Source organism: Armigeres subalbatus, chromosome 1, assembly GCF_024139115.2.
Source record: "Armigeres subalbatus isolate Guangzhou_Male chromosome 1, GZ_Asu_2, whole genome shotgun sequence".
Lineage (NCBI taxonomy): Eukaryota > Metazoa > Arthropoda > Insecta > Diptera > Culicidae > Armigeres > Armigeres subalbatus.
In genome coordinates this window covers 44370011-44390502 of record NC_085139.1, presented here as the reverse complement: position 1 = coordinate 44390502, position 20492 = coordinate 44370011, and the positions used below count along the sequence as shown (strand labels likewise).

The 20492-nt window shown below is 38.5% G+C and overlaps 1 protein-coding gene across 3 annotated transcripts in view; it reads right to left on the bottom strand.

The window, feature by feature from the left end:
* Positions 1-20492, bottom strand: part of LOC134225024 (chloride channel protein 2-like) — a 248182-nt gene that overhangs the window by 174143 nt on the left and 53547 nt on the right. For 2 of the 3 annotated variants that reach the window (XM_062704813.1, XM_062704818.1), the window contains exon 2: positions 18773-19131. In XM_062704813.1, coding sequence (XP_062560797.1) covers positions 18773-18913 — 141 coding nt within the window. In that variant the 5' untranslated portion in view covers positions 18914-19131. Of the gene's footprint in view, positions 1-18772; positions 19132-20492 lie in introns of those variants that run through there. The other variant, XM_062704847.1, reaches the window with a different exon arrangement.

Below are 20492 nucleotides of genomic sequence, written 5' to 3'. Positions count from 1 at the left end.
CAAGTTCAAAGGAATGTGTTTTGACGGTATTTTATCAAACTGGCCACACTCCGGAACATCCTGGAATACTGGTTCCCTGGAGAAAGTGGCCACTTTTTGATTGGCTCTGAAATTCGTCTCGCGACATCTAAAAGTTCATTATTTCGCAAATCAAGTCCAAAGGAAAGTGTTTTGAGGTTATTTGGTTCCAATTGGCCACATTTCGGAATATCCTGGAATGCCGGTATCCTGTAGAAAGTGGCAAATATTTAAAAGGTTTTAAATCTAGCTTGCGAAGTCTCAAATTTCATGATTTCGCAAAACAAGTTTAAAGGAATGTGTTTTGAGGGTATTTGGTCCATCATGCCACATTCCGGAACATCCTGGATGTTCCCCGGGAAAAAGTGACCAAGTGACCAAGTGCATTCCTTAAAATCTTGGAATGCTGGTTTCCTAGGAATTTATAAAATTTAGAAATATCATTCCGAAATACTTTCACCATTCTGTCAATCAGACACATTACATACAAACCATTGGTGTATGGAATAAATCAGCTAATGCTAATTGTAATTAAGTATTGTGTGATTATCATAAGTTTAAAATTTATTAGTATTATTCATTTTGAAGGTGGTCCACTCATTGTTTGTTTATTTTTGTACATTTAAGCAAGGAAGGAAAACTTCGTTTTACCATCACTTGCATCCACGCTCGGTAGGCAGCTTCGTCATTGACTCGTGTTTGTTTTGATCAGAAGATCGGCAATGCAGGCACGAATATCTCGCAGCATGCTGTCAAACTTCCATACCAAATCCGATCTTCAAAAAGCCGATTGATAACCGAGTGTAAAAAATGAATATCTACCGGGGCTGAATTGAATATTTGGAATTGTGGTTGATTTGCACCGAAAAATGTTGATTATTTTACTTTATATACTAAACAGATGCATTTATTTTAGAAATCTGACTTCAAAATGTTAAATCCATGCACTGCAGTATGAAACGATATTCATATTTTGAGATTGAAAATTGAATATCAATGTGCCAAGTTGAAGATCCCTTTTGACACCGCACACAACAATGCTGACACCGAGAGTCGACGCTTGCTGTTGTTCATGCACACGCTGTCCTATTCATTCGCACATTCAAATTTGTAAATGACTGGTGATTTGATTGTGTGTTGAATGTCAACTGTTTGAGAGTAGTTGAAGTGACTGTTTCTGTCCCTGAATTCATCCCTTTAATTGTTGTATCAACATGCAATTATAACATAAATCGCATCAAACTTGATTTGTTTTATTCAAAATCGTTCAACATTTAGAAAAACCCAGTATGCTTCAGGTTGCTAAAGCTGGAAGGGTACGATGGGCAGTACATGGTACAAGAATGCTGAACAGCAAACCCACTTCCGCACCGACAGGCGTAGAGCGCAGCGACGGGCTGACGGTTGACGGACCAAATACATAACTATTTAGCGAGCGTGAGCCGCAAACCAAATATGGAGAGATGTGGTCTCGCATCATGTATTGTGGCGTCAAATTGTTGATTCAGTGTTACATATTTATATGTAAGCCTCAGACATGAAATCATCATTTAGATAACAAGTTTGAACGTATTCCACCAGGTTACAGGAATCACGTGTCTGAGCATTGCTCATCAGTCAATTGTTAACATTTTTCCCTAAAACGCCTATTTTGCTGCATCAGATGAGCCACCACACTTACGATGACTGTTTCCGGGAATTCAATGTAAACAAATTATCCGTACGTTTAAGTCGCTGTTCGATCTCGTGTTCAAAATGTTAAGTGATTCGGAGTCGGAAAGCTCAAGTATTGCCGATCCGGATGCAATTGGTGTCGAAAATGATATACTGAATGAGCAAGTTGAGGATGATCCATTTTATTCCGATGACGAAGCAGAGAGTAGTGAATATGTTTCAAAGTGCGGAAATATAAAATGGAGCAGTATCCCTTGGCCAAATAAGAATAAATCTGGTAGTGAGGGTTTTGGCCCCAAGTTCAATGTGGATCTTAGTAAAATAAAAACTCAATGGATGCATTCTTATTATTTTTGATTCATCGTTAATTGATTTGATTTGCCGCTACACCAACGCCGAAGGTGCCCACGATTCAAAATTCAAACCATTGGAATATGACGAGTTTCTCGCTTGGATTGGAGTGTTATATGGAGCTGGCAAGAATCACGATTCGAAGACTCATATACGAGAGTTGTGGTCTACAGACGAAGTCACGAGTCGTGTATTCTACTCAGCAATAATGTCAAGAGATAGGTTTGATGATTGATAAATTTTCTAGAAATCAAATTCATTTGATATGTTTTCTATGCATTTTAAGATATGAGCAAATATATAAATATATTCGGTTTGATGATTCGCTGAGTAGACGCCCAGCTCGTGGATCAAATACAAGCAAACAACCATCCAAAGATCAGAATAGCCATGATCGCTTACGACTAATTAGAGAAGTTTCTGACCGTATTCAAACAAATATTTTGACCATATATGAACCTTCGAAAGATGTTACTGTAGATGAGCGAATGATTCCGTTTCGCGGAAAATGTGCTTTTCGGGTATATATGAAAGGAAAACCTTGCCGTTATGGTATAAAGATGTGGTGCGCAGTTGACGTTCACAACTCAATGCTTGCTAATTTCGATATATACGCCGGTAAGCATTTAACTTTTATATACTTTATATATATATACCACTCGAATGATAGTTCACTAAAATGTTTGAAAAATTCCATTAAAAATATTCATCAATTACAAAAATTGAGTACTTTACCTAATTCTAGGAAAAATTGAAACAAACCGGAGAAAACCAAGCTATGCATATTGCTTTACGACTTTGTGAACCGCATTGCAGCAAACATAGGAAAATAACTTTCGACAACTTTTTCACCAGCGTTCCTTCGGCATATGACCTCTTGGAGAAAGACATGATGTGAATTGGCACACTCAGATAAAATAAAAAGGAAATTCCCGTAGAGTTTCTCAGCAACTCAAAACCCCCTCCAGGAACGGTAAATTATGGATTTCATGACCCATTAATGTTAGTGTCATGGACAGCCAAAAAGAACAAAACCGTTTTTCTATTATCGACTAATCCTGAAGCATTACCGGATGTGGAAACACTTGAGAAAAATCAGCTGAATGCTGAGTGTCCTCCCAGTTCTTCGAAAACTGACACAAGAACGGTGGTGGTGAGTAGAATGATTGAAGCAACATAGATAATCCATTTGTTTATTTTATTGATGTGAGATAAACAAATTACTCGATATACAAACAGCAATTGAGCATATTTTGACAAACATAATTTTTTTATAGGAAAAGCCGAAAGTGGTGGAGCTATATAACTCTCTAAAGGCTGGTGTGGACACTCTAGATCGTGCGACAGGAAGCTACTCATGCAAAAGGCGCACGGACAGATATCCTCTCGCAATTTTCTAAACTTTTTAGACATTTGCGGCCATAATTCTTTCCACACGTTTTTAGCAGCTCATCCAACATATCTTCCGAATGACTGCAGTAAAAGCGCAAATACTTAGACTGGTTGTCAAAGGAATTAGCTTTGAAACACGTCAAATCGAGGAAAAATGAAACAGGTCTGCACCATGAGGTCAAAAGCAAAATCGAGCTATTCATCTGAAATTTCGAGGACATGTATGGAGAGTCGAATTCACCGACATCTATTTGTCTATCATGCACTTCAACGGATGATTTAAAGGTTTGTGAATCATGTGGTAAAACAGCATGCAGCTCACATTGCCGGAAAGTTCAGTGTTTTGCATGCCCAAACTGCTTTGAGTCCCAAAACGAGTTTCCGGAGTTGCAACATATTACCCGTAAGTCTAAAAGGTGTAGTTTCTGCCCTCAGAAACAAAGATGTAAAAACGATGATAAGTTGTGTATCGTGCAACAGTGCGATTTGCGAAAGACATGTAAAACGAGAATCAAAATATTTTGACATATGCCGGACCTGTATGGTATAAGTTGTTGAAATGTTGAAATGATCAGAAATAAACTACTCATAAAATCAAATACAAAACAAAAACCCAAAATATCACCTAGTATCGATAATACCTTTATAGTATACAGCCAAGAATCCGGATCCGGAGATGACCACATTCTTTAGGAACACATTCACATACTTATCGAAAAGTGTTCACTTGCTCCGGAAAACAAGCATTTTAAGGTCGAATACACTTGAAAAACATACTTTTGAACTTGTTTTGAAAAATCATGAAATTTGAGATGTCGCAAACTACATTTCAGAACCATACCCTCTAGACACATTCCTTTGAACTTGTTTTGCAAAATCATGAACTTTGAGATGTCGCAAGTCGGAATTCAGAGTCATTCGAAAAGTGGCCACTTTCTCCGGGGAACCGGTATCTCAGGATGTTCAAGAATGTAGCCAGGAGAACCAAATACCTTCAAAACACATTCCTTTGAACTTGTTTTGCAAAATCATAAACTTCAAGATGTCGCAAGACGGATTTCAGAACCATTCAAAACGTGGCCACTTTTCCCAGGGAACCAACATCACAGAATGTTCCGGAGTGTGGCCAAGTGGACCAAGTACCCTCAAAATACATGCCTTTGAACTTGTTTTGCAAAAATCATGGAGTTTGAGACGTCGCAAGTCGGATTTCAGAGCCATTCAAAAAGTGGCCACTTTCTCCGGGAACCAGTATTCCAGGATGTTCCGAAATGTGGCCAGATGGACCAAATACCCTTAACACATATTCCTTTGAACTCGTTTTGCAAAATCGTGAACTTTGAGATGTCGCAAGACGGATTTCAGGGCCATTTAAAAAGTGGCCACTTCCCCCAGGGAACCAGCAACCCAGTGTGTCTTGGAATGTGGCCGGATGGACCCAATGTCCGCAGAACACACTCCTATGAACTTTTCTTAGGAAATCATGAAGTTTGACACGTCGCAAGCCAGGTTTCAGAACTGACCAGAAGTGGCCACTTCCCCCAGGGAACCAGCAACTCAGGGTGTCTCTGGAATGTGGCCGCATGGACCCAATGTCCTCAGAACACATTCCTATGAACTTTTCTTAGGAAATCATGAAGTTTGACACGTCGCAAGCCAGGTTTCAGAACTGATCAAAGTGGCCACTCCCCAGGGAACCAGCAACCTAGGGTGTCTCGGAATGTGGCCGGATGGACAGAATGCCCTCAGAACACATTCCCTATGAACGTTTCTTAGGAAATCATGAAGTTTGACACGTCGCAAGCCAGGTTTCAGAACTGATCAAAAGTGGCCACTTCCCCAGGGAACCAGCAACCCAGGGTGTGCCGGAATGTGGCCAGATGGACCAAACGTCACATGAACTTCACATTTCAATGAACTTCTTTAGCAAAATCATGAAGTTTGATATGTCGCAAGCCAGGTTTCAGAACTGTTAAAAAAGTGGCCACTTCTCTCAGGGAACCAGCAACCCAGGGTGTGCCGGAATGTGGCCAGACGGACCAAACGCCCTCAGAACACATTACAATGAACTTCTTTTGCAAAAATCACAAAGTTTGATACGCCGCAAGCCAGGTTTCAGAATTGTTCAAAATGTGGCCACTTCCCCTAGGGAACCAGCTACCCAGGGTGTTCCGGAATGTGGCCAGATGGTCCGAATGTCCTTAGAACACATTCCTATGAACTTCTTTTGTAAAATCATGGAGTTTGATACGTCGCAAGCCAGGTTTCAGAACTGTTAAAAAAGTGGCCACTTCCTCAGGGAACCAGCAACCCAGGGTATGCCGGAATGTGGCCAGATGGCCCAAATGCCTCGGAACACATTCCTATGAATTTCTTTTTGCAAAATCATGAAGTTTGATACGTCGAAAGCCAGGTTTCGGAACTGATCAAAAAGTGGCCACTTCCCCCAGGGAACCAGCAACCCAGGGTGTCGCGGAATGTGGTCATATGGACCGAATGCCCTCAGAACACATTACAATGAACTTCTTTAGCAAAATCATGAAGTTTGATACGTCGCAACCCAGGTTTCAGAACTGATCAAAAGTAGCCACTTCCCCAGGAACCAGCAACCCAGGGTGTGCCGGAATGAGGTCAGATGGACCGAATGTCCTCAGAACACATTCCTATAAACTTCTTTTGAAAAACCATGAAGTTTGACACGTCGCAAGTCATGTTTCCGGCTTGATCAGGAAGTAGCCATTTTTCCGGGATGGGAGGTTACCCCAGTACTCCCATCAATATCTCCGGAACCATGGCCATTTTCCAAACGATGACCAATGTTCCAAAAACTATAGGAATTTTGTGATCGATTGCAGAAAACAGAACCAAATTGCGATGCAAGACTGCTGAGAACCATCATTTTGAAAAAATAGTTTTCCATGAAATAGGGGGTCAGGTACGTAAGTGTTAACTGTGAGGCTTCTGAACCAAGTTACCATTTTTAGAAGAGAGACTAACACAATGATACTTTTATGCCCAAAGAAGGCGAGACAATTTTCAACACAAAAATTTCCTAGACCGAACCGGGACTCGAACCCAGCCACCTTCGGCTTTGTCTTGCTTTGTAGCCGCGCATCTTAACAGCTCTATACGGTCCAGGAAAATCATGAAAATTGCGTATTTCCATCTAAAATTAACGATTTTGTATGCGCCACCCAAAAATAATATTCAAAATAATGCCAATATGCTTCACTAGAACTGTCACACTCTTCTACACCTTAGTACAAGTTGAAGAGAAAACCAAATATTATTTTTCATTTTTTTTTCAAATAGGGTTCTGCTCCTGGACTTCGTCGCATAGCTTCGATATTCATCCCACAAAAAAACAAGGCAAAGAAAGGAATTTAATTTGTTTCTCATTTTTGTGATTTTTTTCCAGCAGTGAGCACGCTTGATAGCAAGCGAAGAAATTGGGGCCGTATTGTTTTTATTTCGCGATGAGATGAATGGTGGCAAACGGAACATTTCCCCCTACTAGCTGACCCGTCGAGCTTTGTCTCGTTCAAAATTAATTGGGATGTCGAAGTATTCAAAATAAAGTGCAAATGTAACCGTCGAGCAGGAAGGGTTCTCAAACCATCATAGAAACATTTCTTTTCATCAGAAACCTCTACATGCCTCATTTGGTTCCAATCGCTGGATTAGTTCTCAAGTTATGGGGAAACTTGTATCTCATTTGTATAGGAGACCCCCCCTTCTAGACGGAGAGGGGTCTTGAACCATCTTAGAAACCTTCTCCAGCCCGTGAAACCCTTGTATACAAATACAAAAAACACGCCGATCGGTTCCGAATCTATAAGGATCAAACAGACAATAAAAATCATTTATATATAAAATCAGCTAATTTTTATGTTTGTTTTATAAGAGAAAGGACTAGGAAGCTCTTAGACCCGTTCAGTATTAATCAATCCCAGTTTTGCCACAATCAATTAAGTTCCTGATAGAACAGAAAAAGCAGAAGCAAAATTTTTTCTTGAAGGAACTTAGGCTTAGATTTTCCTCTACTCGAGGCAGGAATAATCTCAAATAATCTTTAAAAATAACTCTAGGATCCCTTGGAAATATATAAGAATTTTATTGATGATGTTCTTCAACCCTCTAAGACCATTTTTTTTTGTTTTCACTGCTCAAAAACACTTTCTTTGATCGATCTTACCTAGCGCGTTAAAATTTTGAATTTTTAGAATTTTCATTTCAAGATTGTTTATTTATGCCGATTTTAAGAGCGGAGCAGAACGGATACGTTTGCGTGCGTTTTGACACTTTTCCCATGGCAAAACTGTCAAAACGCACGCAAACGTATCCATTCTGCTCAGCTCTTTATATACCGTGGGGCATCGAAATCTGTACTTTTAACTGAAGAGTCTTAAGCACATTAGTATATTAACAAATGATTAGAAAATAGAAATCGAATGCAAATGAAATGTTTATCATTGATAGGGGAACATGAAGGCATCTGCTTTTGAAGTACTTCACATTTACACATTAAAAACTACGAAAAACATGAGAAAATTATAAATTATATCAATTACTCCTGAATCTAAATCCGGCCACCGTGGACGGATTTTGAATCAAAGGACCATAATCCGTACAGCTATTTTTAAACTAAATATTTAAATTGCAGCCGACTGATTAAACAAACTACCACTGTAAAAAGTTCAATACGCACCTTGAGAAGCGATCCTTTCGATTTGTATTCCGCTTATCTTGTGTAATGATTCGCAATCAGCAATTAAAACACAGTTACTTCTGGTGCAATTGTGCTCTATCCATGGAAAAATGGCGGCAGAAACTCCACGTTTGATGGCTGGTAACTTGTTTTTGTTGTTTTAATTTCAAAGCCTACTTTCCATTTCAATGCTCTAAAAGCTTACTGTCAAGTATCTGAACAGGATAAGATAAATTGTTTCTAAATTAATTACCTTTAACCTAATTTATTGATATTTCATGAGGTGGACGGATTTCGGTCCCACACGGTAGTCGCCTCTCCACATCTCGATATTGAAGGGACCATCGAGAGAGATCGAGGAATGGAAGGAAAATTGAAATGGGTACTAGATCCAAAATAGCTCGACAACAAAACAAATGTAATTTCCTGTTGTTGATATGTTTATAATTGTCCAAAGAGTCTAGTAGATTATAGATTCTAGTAGAAGTCTAGTAGCCTAAACATTTGAACATATCGTCATAAGGAGAGTGAATCCTGAACAAAATATGATCAGAACCCATCGAGATAGAGAGATATCGAGATAGGGAGGTTATCGAGATGTAGAAAGCCCAAATCTATGTAAATTGAAGGGACTGAGGAATCCATCGACATAGGGAGAGATATTGAGATATAGAACATCGAGATGTAGAGAGAGGACTGTAATATCTTTTGCTTATGATGATACTCCTGAACTATGAACCAACCATCCAACTCCTTGACATCTATGAGAGCGTCTGTGAGTCACTGACGTCTCGTTAAGTAGTTGTCATTAGAGGTATGCGCCGGTCCGAAAATTGTCGGCGGCGGCGTTTGTCATAATTTTGGTCGGCGGCGGCGGCATTTTCGGCGTCACGCCGAAAGCCATTTCAGCTGGCGGCGGCGGCGTGAATCGGCGTGGGATTTTTTGACGTAGGACTTACGTCTTTCTTTACTATACTGGGTGTCATTTAGATTTTTGGAAATCGAGAGCGTTACGCTGGAAGGGAAGATTTTGAACGCTACTAGCGCCTTTATCTTTCGATGGATTTTTAAGATTTATATAGCAAACGACTCGGACACTCTCCAGCATTTTGCCTATTTCATTAAATCTTAAGATTATTAACGATAAGCGGACATCAGAATGCGGTATGTCACGGGCCTTCGGGTCTACCGGAAGATTTTCTTTGTGTATAAAAGAAGCAGTGCCTTCCGTGTGCGAGTCATTACAATTTGTGACAGCAACGCGTACTGACGTGCTTTTTGCTCGCGTATTTTTTGTTTCGTTCGTTCGTTCGCTGTTTACCTACACAGCGACAGCATGCAGTCACCAGCGGTAGAACTGCCGGTGGGTCTGCGAATATGCATGGAAGAAGTGGGCGCACAGCGGTGGTGGATGGAGAAGAAGAAAATTAGAGAGATTTGGTCTGCTCATCCACGAAAAGTGATTGGGTTCATAATCCACATGATCCCGGGATGGGTACGAGTCATGTAATTTGACTGACCATATGATAAGTTGTGCTTGGTACTAAACGACACGTACATTAAAACATGGTTACACTATAACAGTTATCAAATCAACTATACTGATGAAAATAAAATTTGATTAAAATAATTACTTTCATTTATTTGCAGAGAGCATTAGCAATTAAAGATGAACAATCAGCAATAGTGTTAATATACATTTTAGATGAGAAATTTCGCTGTATTACGTGTAAATCTTTTAAAAAAAATCCGCAACAAATAATTTCCAGAAGAATATTTAAATAAACTTTATCTTATACCTACTTTGTTTTTCATTTTCTGAGAAATTGTATTATTAAATTTGACGTAGACTCGGAGTTTGGAATCAAAACATTAAATATTTTTTTGTTGATGTATTAGCAGTACCTCCTCTATTTTAGTAGGGTTACTGCTCCTCGCCTTGTTTCTTATTGTTGTGATTTTTTTCAGCAGTAAGCAAGCATTTTAGCAAAAAGAAGCAACGAAATTGGTGCTGTATTTCTTTGTTTTTAAAACGGGATGGTTCCCCCAAAATAGCACATTTTGTCCAAGTTTGAAAATTTTATAATTATAATTTTAAACTTTAAATACTATTATCAATAAGAATCTATATATGCCCTACATTTGCTTGGGTAAATAAGGGCCTAATAGTTAGAAACAAAGCAATTCTGATTATGTATTTAATTATTGGTTTTATTTCTAGAAGTTTTGATTGAACAAATTACTAATAATTCTACACAGCATGGAAGTTGTTGTTTCCAATATCAATACCTATAATCAAACTCCATAGATCCAAAAGTAAGAAGTTAAATGTAAATTCGTTACTTTCATACAAGTCCTACGTCTACTCGCGGTTATGTTGGAAACATTACCCATTGCTCGTTTCACTGAGTTCGTTTGTTCCTGAATATTTTTTTGCATTTTTTCTGGATATTTCAAGGCATTACCGGGAGAATTTTTTGAATTTCTCCAAAAAAATCTCTAATTTTTTTTTTCAAATTACTTATTTGAGAATTTGTTTTCGGATTTTCCACGGGAACTACTTTGAAGTTTCACGAGAATTTCTTTGGAATTTCAAGGGGAAGGTTTTTTCGAAATTACATAAAAAAAAATCTAAGAAAATTGTTCTAAATTTCTATATTAAATTGTTTAAAATATGCAAGGAAAGTTTTTCGGAATTTCTGTTGATTGTTCTTCAAAATTTACACAGAAAATTCTTCGAAGTAATTGCGAGAAAAGTTTTTATGATAAATTCTTCGGAGCCTCGACGGAAAATTCTTCAGAACTCAAAATAGGTTTTCAACAATAAAATCTGGTAATGGGAACATGATTCGGAAATTCAATATGAAATTCTTTAAATTTTGCTCGCAATTTTTTTTTAATTTATTCGTCAAATTATTTATTCAAAATTATTCGGAATTCTACGGGGAATTCTCCGAAAATTCTACTAAAACTTGAGAATTTCTACGTGAAATCAACTTTTCGGTATTTGAACGTAAAATTTTACTGAGTTTTTGTTGTCTATACGTTTTTTTTTTTTTTTTTTTTTTTTTTTTGTTTTGTTGGTGGTTTCTCTTTTTTTGGGCAGCAGAACGATCGCGCGGTCGGACGAATTATTGTGTTCTGCATTGCGCGGCCGGTAATAAAATTTATCAGTTCTGTGCGTGATCTCTCTTGTTTCGGACAGCAGAACGATCGCGCGGTCGGACGAATTATTGTGATCTGCATTGCGCGGCCGGTAATAAAATTTATCAGTTCTGTGCGTGATCTCTCTTGTTTCGAAGCGGGCTTGGTAGTCATATGGCTACTGCTTCTGCCTCATACGCAGGAGGTCGTGGGTTCAATTCCAGGTCCGTTCCATTCTCCTACTTTGTATCTTCCTCTATATTTCTCATGTTCTAGCAATCGCTAGAACTGGAAATGGACTTTCATACCGTTTCCATTACTATTCCTATACCTTCAATTTGAGTATTCTAACAGTAATCTGCTAGAATTGGAAATGAACTATAGAGCTCGTTTCCTACAATCCAATTAGAAATTCCATCAGTTACCTTCTCCTATCTATCACATTGGCAGCTCGTTAACCAAAACGGACCTCTGCCTCTCCAACCTAACCCAGAAATTCCAACAAATTCCGCATGAACTCGTGGCAAGTGCAGAGGTATATTCGGCTTGCAGTGGGCGAGTGATTGCATCATCATTTCCTCCCCTTCCTTACATTGACTTGCATTATGACGTGGCAGGCGCCAGTATGACTTCACAAATGCGATCACCAGTACTTGTTCATTGAAGATGAGTGCTAGTCCCAAGCAAACATCTGTTGGTTCTCTGTGCAAGAACAGCTGATCTGGTTATAATGGAGTAACAACTATGGGCAGTTAATCAAGCTCAAGCTCAAGCTCAAGCTCTATACGTTTTTTTTTTTGTAATTCCACAAGAAATTATTAAATAGGAAGAAGGGTCATTTGACAAAACCTTCCAGCGGAATGCCATTTGATCGAATTACGTGTTAAGCTGAAAGTCATCGACCCTAACTGAACTTTTGGACGAAACGGTTATTAAACCGAAAACGGTTTGGTTGAAAATTTCATATGGCAAAAGCGTTTACCCTAACTGGTCATTTGGCCAAAATGGTAGTTTGACCGAATATGTCATCTGGCCGAAAATGCCATTCGGCTGAAATGGTTGATTGACAGAGAAGGCCTTGGCAGAAAATGACGTTTGTTTGAATGAGTCATACGGTCGAAAATTTTATTTGCTGAACGGGTGTTGGTGTCAGGCCATTAGACCGAAGACCATTTGGCCGAAGGTCATAAGGCCGAATGGCCAACAGGCCAAATAAGCAAAAAGAAGCAAAAAGTGAAAATGAGAAGTTCTTACTTCACCTTACCCCTTCTTCCTTCTTCCTTCTTCTATCTGTCTTCTTCCTTCTTCCTTCTTCTTCCTCCCTTCTTCTTTCTTCCGCCTTCTCTCATACTTTTTCCTTCATCCTCATCCCTTCTTCCTTTTTCTTCTTCCTTCTTTCTCCCGTTTCTTCTTTCTTTCTCCTGTCTTTATTCTTTATTCTTCCTTCTTCCTTCCTTTTTCTTCTTCTTCCTTCTTCCTTTTTCCTTCTTTCTTCATTTTACTTCCTTACTTCTTCTTCTTTCTTCCTTTTTCTCCCTTCCTTCTTCCCTTTTCCTCCTTCCTTCTTCCTTCTTCTCTTTTTCTCCTTACTTCTTGCTTCTTCCTTCCTCTTTCTTCCGTTTTATTTCTTCTCTCCCGTCTTCCTTCTTTCTACTTCCTTCTTCCTTCTTTCTTCCTTTCTTCTTCCCTCTTCCATCTACCTTCTTTCTTCTTCCTTTTTCTTTCTTCTTTCTTTCGTTTTCTTCCTTCTTTCTCCCGTTTTTCTTCTTTCTTCTCCTTGATTTCTTTTTCCTTCTTACTTCTTCCTCCTTTTTTCTTCTTACTTCTTCCGTTCTACTTCTTCCTAACTTCGCACTTCTCACTCCCCAGTTCTCATTCGGCCTAATGGCCATTCGGCCCAACGGCCTTCGGCCTGATGACCTCTAATGACGAATCACGTTTTGTTATTATTGTGGTATTTAATTCTGCTCAGTTTATGGTTAAAACTATCGACCCGTTTGGCCAAAGGACCATTTCGACAAACAGCATTTTCTATTTATCCTAACGACTTTTTCGACCAAATGACCAGTTCCAAACGATATTTTCGAACGCATGCCCATTTTTTAAACTGGTGTGCCTTTTTCGGCTAAACGACATTTTCGGCCAGATAGGCTTCGGCTGAATGACATATTCTGTCAAACACCTTTCGGTATTGTGAGCTCCGCCTAATCCTCACTTCCCATCGTTCGACCGAATGTCCCCTTGGCTGATATTTTCGGCCAAACCATCTCCTAATAACCGTTTCAGACAAATGGAATTGGTTGATAGGACTTTCGGCTTAACGTGAAATAATCGGTTAAACAATTAAATTCACGTTAAGCCGAAAGTCATCTAGCCGAACTGTTGTTTGACCGAATAGATCATTTGGTCGAAAATGCCATTTAGTAGAAAAGATGTTTGTGCAGAAATAGTCATTTGGTCCGAAAATGTCCTTTCTGCGAAATACAAACGACCATTTCGACCATTTGACCTATTCGGACAACCGACTTTTTGAGCCAAAGGAACTATTCAGCGTATTTTATTTTGATCAACTGACATTTTCGGCCAATTGAGCGAAGCCAAATTACTTGTTCCGTCAAATTACATATTTAGACAAACAACTTTCGGTCATATGTGCTTCTGTCAAAACAATATTTCAAATTGGTTTCAGCAAATCAATATCGTATCATTTCGAATTTCCAATGGAAGTTCGCCTTAGTTGTTACGGAGAGCTTTCCAAAATACCGACAGAAATTTGTATGGAACTTCCAAGGAAACCATTTACACGTATTTTCACGAAAAAATATCTGCAGTTGCAAAGTGATGCTGTCACGGAGAAGATGGGCGTTTCCGGCAATGATGGCTTTCATGCTTTATCATGTTTGACCTCCAATTGGGTGCTATTAAATCCCAAATAGTAACCGATAAGCAATTGGAGTATGAAAGTTGAAGAATATACATGATAGCTATCAGTATGCAATCTACGAAATACTCCGTTACAACGCAACGGAGTAAAAAAATCTACAGTGGCATATGAGTCAATTGGAATGGGCCACGAAAATCCTTTCTTGCTCAAAGTACTAGAAGAAAAAGTATTCACGCACTTGTTGGATGACTTCCATGTATTGACCGTTTTCACGGTTGTTTCGAATCATCCGGAAGTGCGCTATGGTCCAGGATACAGATTTACGCGGAAAGATGAATTTTACGCCAAAAATATATTTTTTAGAAAAAAATGTTGTTCTACAAAATTGTTCGAAATAGTAAGGCTATCATTACGGTACTACCAAAAAATAGGGTGCCCCATCATATAAAAAAAATAGATTTTTTTTTTATTTCTCAGAATATTGACATGTTACGTTCTACAATGTTATAGCGCAGCTAATTCCAATCAATTTTGCTAAAAAAACTTTTTCTGTAGCTTTTGAGTTGGTTGATTTAGAGCAATTTTACCTAATTGGATTAGGATGTATCTAAAAAAACAGTATTTTTTATCTACTTTTTTATTTTAGATTTTTCGAAAAAGTCGTCTTCAGGTGACTTTTAGAGCTCAAAAAAAATGCAACTTTTGATGGGTAAATATGCTCAATATCTTTTTCCGATAAAAAGTTATAATCGTTTTTCTGTAAAAATTACATTTTTTTCATAAGTTGATATCTCCGGTTAGGGCAGACCAAAAAAATATATTCACACGGCATCTGAAAGAGAAATTAATATTTCTCGGGTACTTATTCAAAAGGACGTATGTGATTTTGTAAACAAAGATTCAGACGTCGATTTGTCCGATCTGATTGCCCTCCCACGCAAACCATCACCATAGACAGATAGAGGAAGGCTTCGGCTACCTGTTAGTGGTGTTGGTTTGCGTGGGAGTGCTATCAGATCGGACAAATCGACGTTTGAATCTTTGTTTACAAAATCACATACGTCCTTTTGAATAAGTACCCGAGATTTCTTATTGTGTCTAAAAGTTGGAGATATGTTATTTTTTTATCTCAAGTTTAACCAATTTTACTAAAATCATGTTTTTTCAAATAAATTGATATAACTCAACAAACTGAAGAAGATTACCCTATTTTTCGGTAGAACCATAATGATGGCTTTATTATTTCGAACAATTTTGTAGAACAACAGTTTTTTCTAAAAAATATAGTTTTGGCGTAAAATGCATCTTTCCGCGTAAATCTGTATCCTGGACCATAGTGCAGTGGTCACTCAGTGGTTTATTGGTATGGGTCACGATAATGATTTCTCGCTCAGAGGACGACAACGGAAAACTTTTAATTGTGCATGAATCGATTTCTTTTATGGATGTTCTGGTCCTTCTCCTTCCAGTACCTTTCAGGTCTTTAGGTATGGATCACGAAAATCGTGAGTTTCACTTTTAATCACTTTTACGGATGTTCTAGATCTCCCGGAGGAACACCGGAATATGATGATCGATGAAAAAAGACAATGTCTTTATTTTATTGGGATTATTGCATAAGACAGTTATGCGAAAATCCACAATTACCTTTCCAAATCGCATAGAAGGGAGAGTAAACATCTCAACCTATCGGTTGTCGAGCATCACATTGATCAGCTCAACACGAAACAAAAGAGATAGGCTAGATGTACCAGTTGTGGCTATAGCACCAGTTGTCGCACTAGTGCTTTATATGCCAAATGCCCAATCAAATCACCGCAAACATAATTCATTACGATGAAGAATATTCATATGATACGATAACACCTTTGAACTCCTCCAAAACAAGCAAAGCATAATTATAAAAACTGATTTTGCTTAATTTTTGACGTCCTTTGCACCAGTTGTCGCACTAGTGGTCCCTATTTGGCCAACCCCATAAGAAAACAATTGGATTTGCCAAATAAGGCACCAAAATTAAGAATAGTGCCACAACTGGTGCATGCGTTCCAAATATGGATTAATCAATTTTAATGATTATAACAAATTTTATTGTGGTTTTTACATCTGTTCTAAGGAGCAGGAAGTAAAACCTTTCACTTGATATATAAAGTCCACCCACATGCCTTTTACTTATTTTAAAAAAAAAATAGTTGTTCTTATTTATGGCGACAATTGGTACACCCACCCTAGTCAGCAATCACACGAACGATGGAGCAGTTCGCCTGTCATACGCGCAAGCCATTTTCGATTTCTTTTGGTAGATTATAAGGATAATTATCGTAGTTTTAGGTTTTAATAAATTATTGCTGAGTTTTATATAAAATTAAATAGTTTACTAAAAGAACAAACAATATGAATAACTTTATATGAACCAGAAGCTCCCGGATGGAACCAGCACTTCTGGTACTCGCTCTGTTTCTTAATATCACAGCGAGGAAAATAGGAAAAAGCGTCAACAATAAACCACTTGCTCATGGGAGTAGCCACTAGCAAGTACAATCAAAGTTCGTCTTCCGGTCATCCAGAACAACAAGCCCTCGTAATTCCGGCAGTAAGGGTGCTTAGCTATTGGCACTCGGCCGATAGGATTGCGTGCATAAACAGCCGGGGCTTATTGTATGCAAAACCTTGGACTGGTTATGAAATACCAGGCAGTTTGAAATGGGTCACTGGAGCTGCAGTTGAGCTAGCACTTTCTAACTCCCGGACTAAATTTGACTGTAACGCAGTCAGCTTTTTTCCATAACATCGCTGCCAGCTAGTGGGGGTTAGCATGGGAAAACACACATAGTGCAATCCTGTTGCCTTTCACGCCAATTCTATGCCCATATTGGCAAGAATAAATCGGTTTAACCAGGGTTTTACATCGAGTTGATCTCTTCGCCCAATATGCGATCTGAACCACAAAACACCCAAAAGTGATCGGATTTTTTATTTGATGTCGCCAAGAGATATTCGTATCATCGAAGAGATCTCTTTCACCCACATACAAACTGTGCTTCCAAGCATTCTGAATCACAAATGATATTTTACTATTAGACCTATTATTCCGGAAAACCGCGACCAGTTATTCCAGACCTTAAGATCAACCGCACTGCAATCGCAACAATTGTACACCTATAACGAGCGTAGAACCGAGGACCCTAAGTTTCTAGCAGTTTCAACCAGGTTAGCGTTTTCACTACTACAACTACAAACAAAATTTTATCAGAACTTCTTAAGTTGTTTTTCATTTTAATTATTTTAATTTTGTTTCCGTTTACTTCACCGTGAGTTTGAAAAGAAACAAAATGGACATACAAAACATAATTCTGTTTTTACGTGGTTTACATTTTCTCAATTTCACGTTCAATTGAGCCTCTTGATTTTTCTCAATTATTGCGAAGTTCATGGAACATTTTTCCTAGGTAGATGTCGGTAGTAAATTAAGGTCACGTGATCGAAAACACGATTTGAAATAGTTGAGCAAAAGCAAAATTCTGTGATTTACGGAATAAGAACTAATTAAATGATTGCATTCAATTAATTAAGAATGATAAATTTCAACGTTTATTTGGTTGTGGACAAGCATATTTCACGGATTACGGAATATTAAAAATTATATGGGTTGTAATGTGGAAGAAAGTAGCAAAGGAACGACCTTCGAAAAAAAATCGTTCTTAAATGATCGTGAATGCGTATGTGAATCATCGTTGAACCAAATCATGGTTCAACCAAAACATCGTTAACTAGCGTGTGCGCTTCCCGTTTGTTGCCATTACGAAGCATAGGAGCCAAATACCTTCATCGTTTCAGCGTGCAGCGTGTGGAACACATAATATTGTTGAAAATAAACATTAAATGGTTCTGGTACTCGTTTGCCGCTCACTTCATAGTACTTTTTGCTTGGTGTAAACTAAGTCGTACGAAATAGATTGTTGAATACATGAACAACTCGTTCCGACACAAACACTTATTACAATTTTCCATTTTATTTCCATTTGGATAACGATTTCATATACGCATAAACAATACTTTAGAATAATGAGAAATTATTGTAGTAGGTTCAGTAAAAAATTAAGAAAAACTCATTGAAGCGAAACGAATAAAATCAATACGAGCCAATTTGCCAAGCCGACAAACAACATAAATAGAACTAGAACAAACTGTTCTACTTAACAAAGTCTTGATACCTGATCGGCTATCACCGCACCGGTAATCGCGCTTCTAAAACTGTTCAGGCATATACTTAGCTCACATCGCTACCATCCAGCAATGCTAATTATCGCGTTTCATTAGCATCGATTACCGAATTGGTACCAGTTTGTGCGGCGAATGGCGTTCAGTTGAATGGTAGTCAAACACACGAGTACATAGATATTCATCATCAAAATTCTGTGTACAATGGAACAAGTACTCTAATCAGTATGTGGCAAATATTTATTGGCGGACTGTCACACAGAATCACGGGACCAACTTTGTCGGCTCGTTCGGTTTGATCTCGTCAGCGATACTTTCGGGAGCGCTAATGCAGTCGATAATAAATCATTCAACAGACGGAAAATTAGGCTATCACTTACCAGCGTATGCGTATATCCTAGCCCACCCTCATCCTCATCCGTCTCGATGCCATCTCGGCTGGCAGCGTGTTGTTTCGTGGGGATGATCTTGGTGGGAACCGTTAGCAGGCTCATTTCCGTAGATGGCTTTCCGTTCAGCATGTTGCTGCTGGTTGAGGGCTATCGAGTTTCTTCTACGAAATATCACATCAACTCGATTAACACATTGGCTAGCACAGAGCTGCAATTTTTTTTCTATCTTATCACTGTACGGTACTTTTCACACATCAAAACATACGGCGCACTACACTGAATATGTGCTTGGTACGATTAGTTTAATCGCTTCGAGCGGCAACCTCCATCATTCAGGGGGTTTCCTCCTGCGGAAGAGATGAACACAATAATTTTGTATAATCTATTGATGTAATTTGCGGTGCAATATTATGGCAATGTAAATTTATTAGAAAATTAGACATGTTCAACTGACATGAAATCACGCAGATATATTTAAATGTTTTACAAGCTGAACGTAGGAAAATGGAGAAGGTACAAATTGCAACAGGAAAATATAACGTTGTTGACTAAATACGTTCATCCGATTCATTGGAAAGAAAAGTAAATTGAAAAAGCTTTAGGTAAATCAATTGAATTCAAATGAGTTGACGCACATGACCTGTCAAAACGTAGCAGTAAAGTCTTCTGCATCCTTCGATAATCCACTAAAAGGTTATTGATTTTTCTGGGAAGGTTTTCATGGATACTGTTCGTCGCAATTAACGGATGGTTTTCCGGCTTTATGAGACAGCATTTGCGATGATTTTGCATACAACCATACTAATGAATAGCCAGTTTTCCACGCAATGTATATGGCATCGGGTGTACGAAAGGTAGAACATGTCAATTTTATCGCCATTTGATCATCTCCAAGTGCGCACACAGATACGAGTAAGGAAATCAATTGGAATCGCAATGATAATAAATTAAATAAATTGCTTGTACGAAGGCGGGCAATCGTTACGGGTGCCAAGTATCGCTAAGCGCACCGAAGTCGCTTATCAGAAAGTCAAGTACGATTTACTAATTAGCCATCACTTGTTATGACTATGTTTTGCCACACATCTCTTCGGGAGCGCCATTCGAGGGTGCACCCATCTCCATGAGATTTTGACGCACATGTTTTGTTTGTGCGAGCGTTATCTTTGAAGATGTTATTGGTGATAACACTTTTCCAATGTCTTTGAGATGGTACAATAATCATGCGTGACAGATTTATTATTGTCGTTTATGAATCTGCAAATGCGATAACATGAACAAGTGCATCAATGATTGCCACATGTTTACAGAAATACTAGATCCCTCCAGTGAAAACCAGTAGCCAATCACGTTCCGCAATGCACGTGGAAGGCATTGAAAAGATCATAACATTATTAAATCAATAAACTCAAAACTGTTGATATTGTGTTCAACAATATTGGAATTAAGCAGCCCATCCAGCGCAGTCGGACCATTTTACCTGCTCTAGGAAGGACGTCAGCTGGAATGCAGGCTCCGGGAACGTGTGCTTGGATTGTAGACACCCTGGTAGCAGTCGTAAAACCTACCCTATCACGAAACCATTTTTTTTAGAATTGTTGTACGAATTCATTAAATTCGGGTGACACACGACGTATAATGATTTGGGATATTACTTTGAACAGCAAAGCAAAGCTTACTTTTTCCCGGATTCTTTTTAGTATGTACA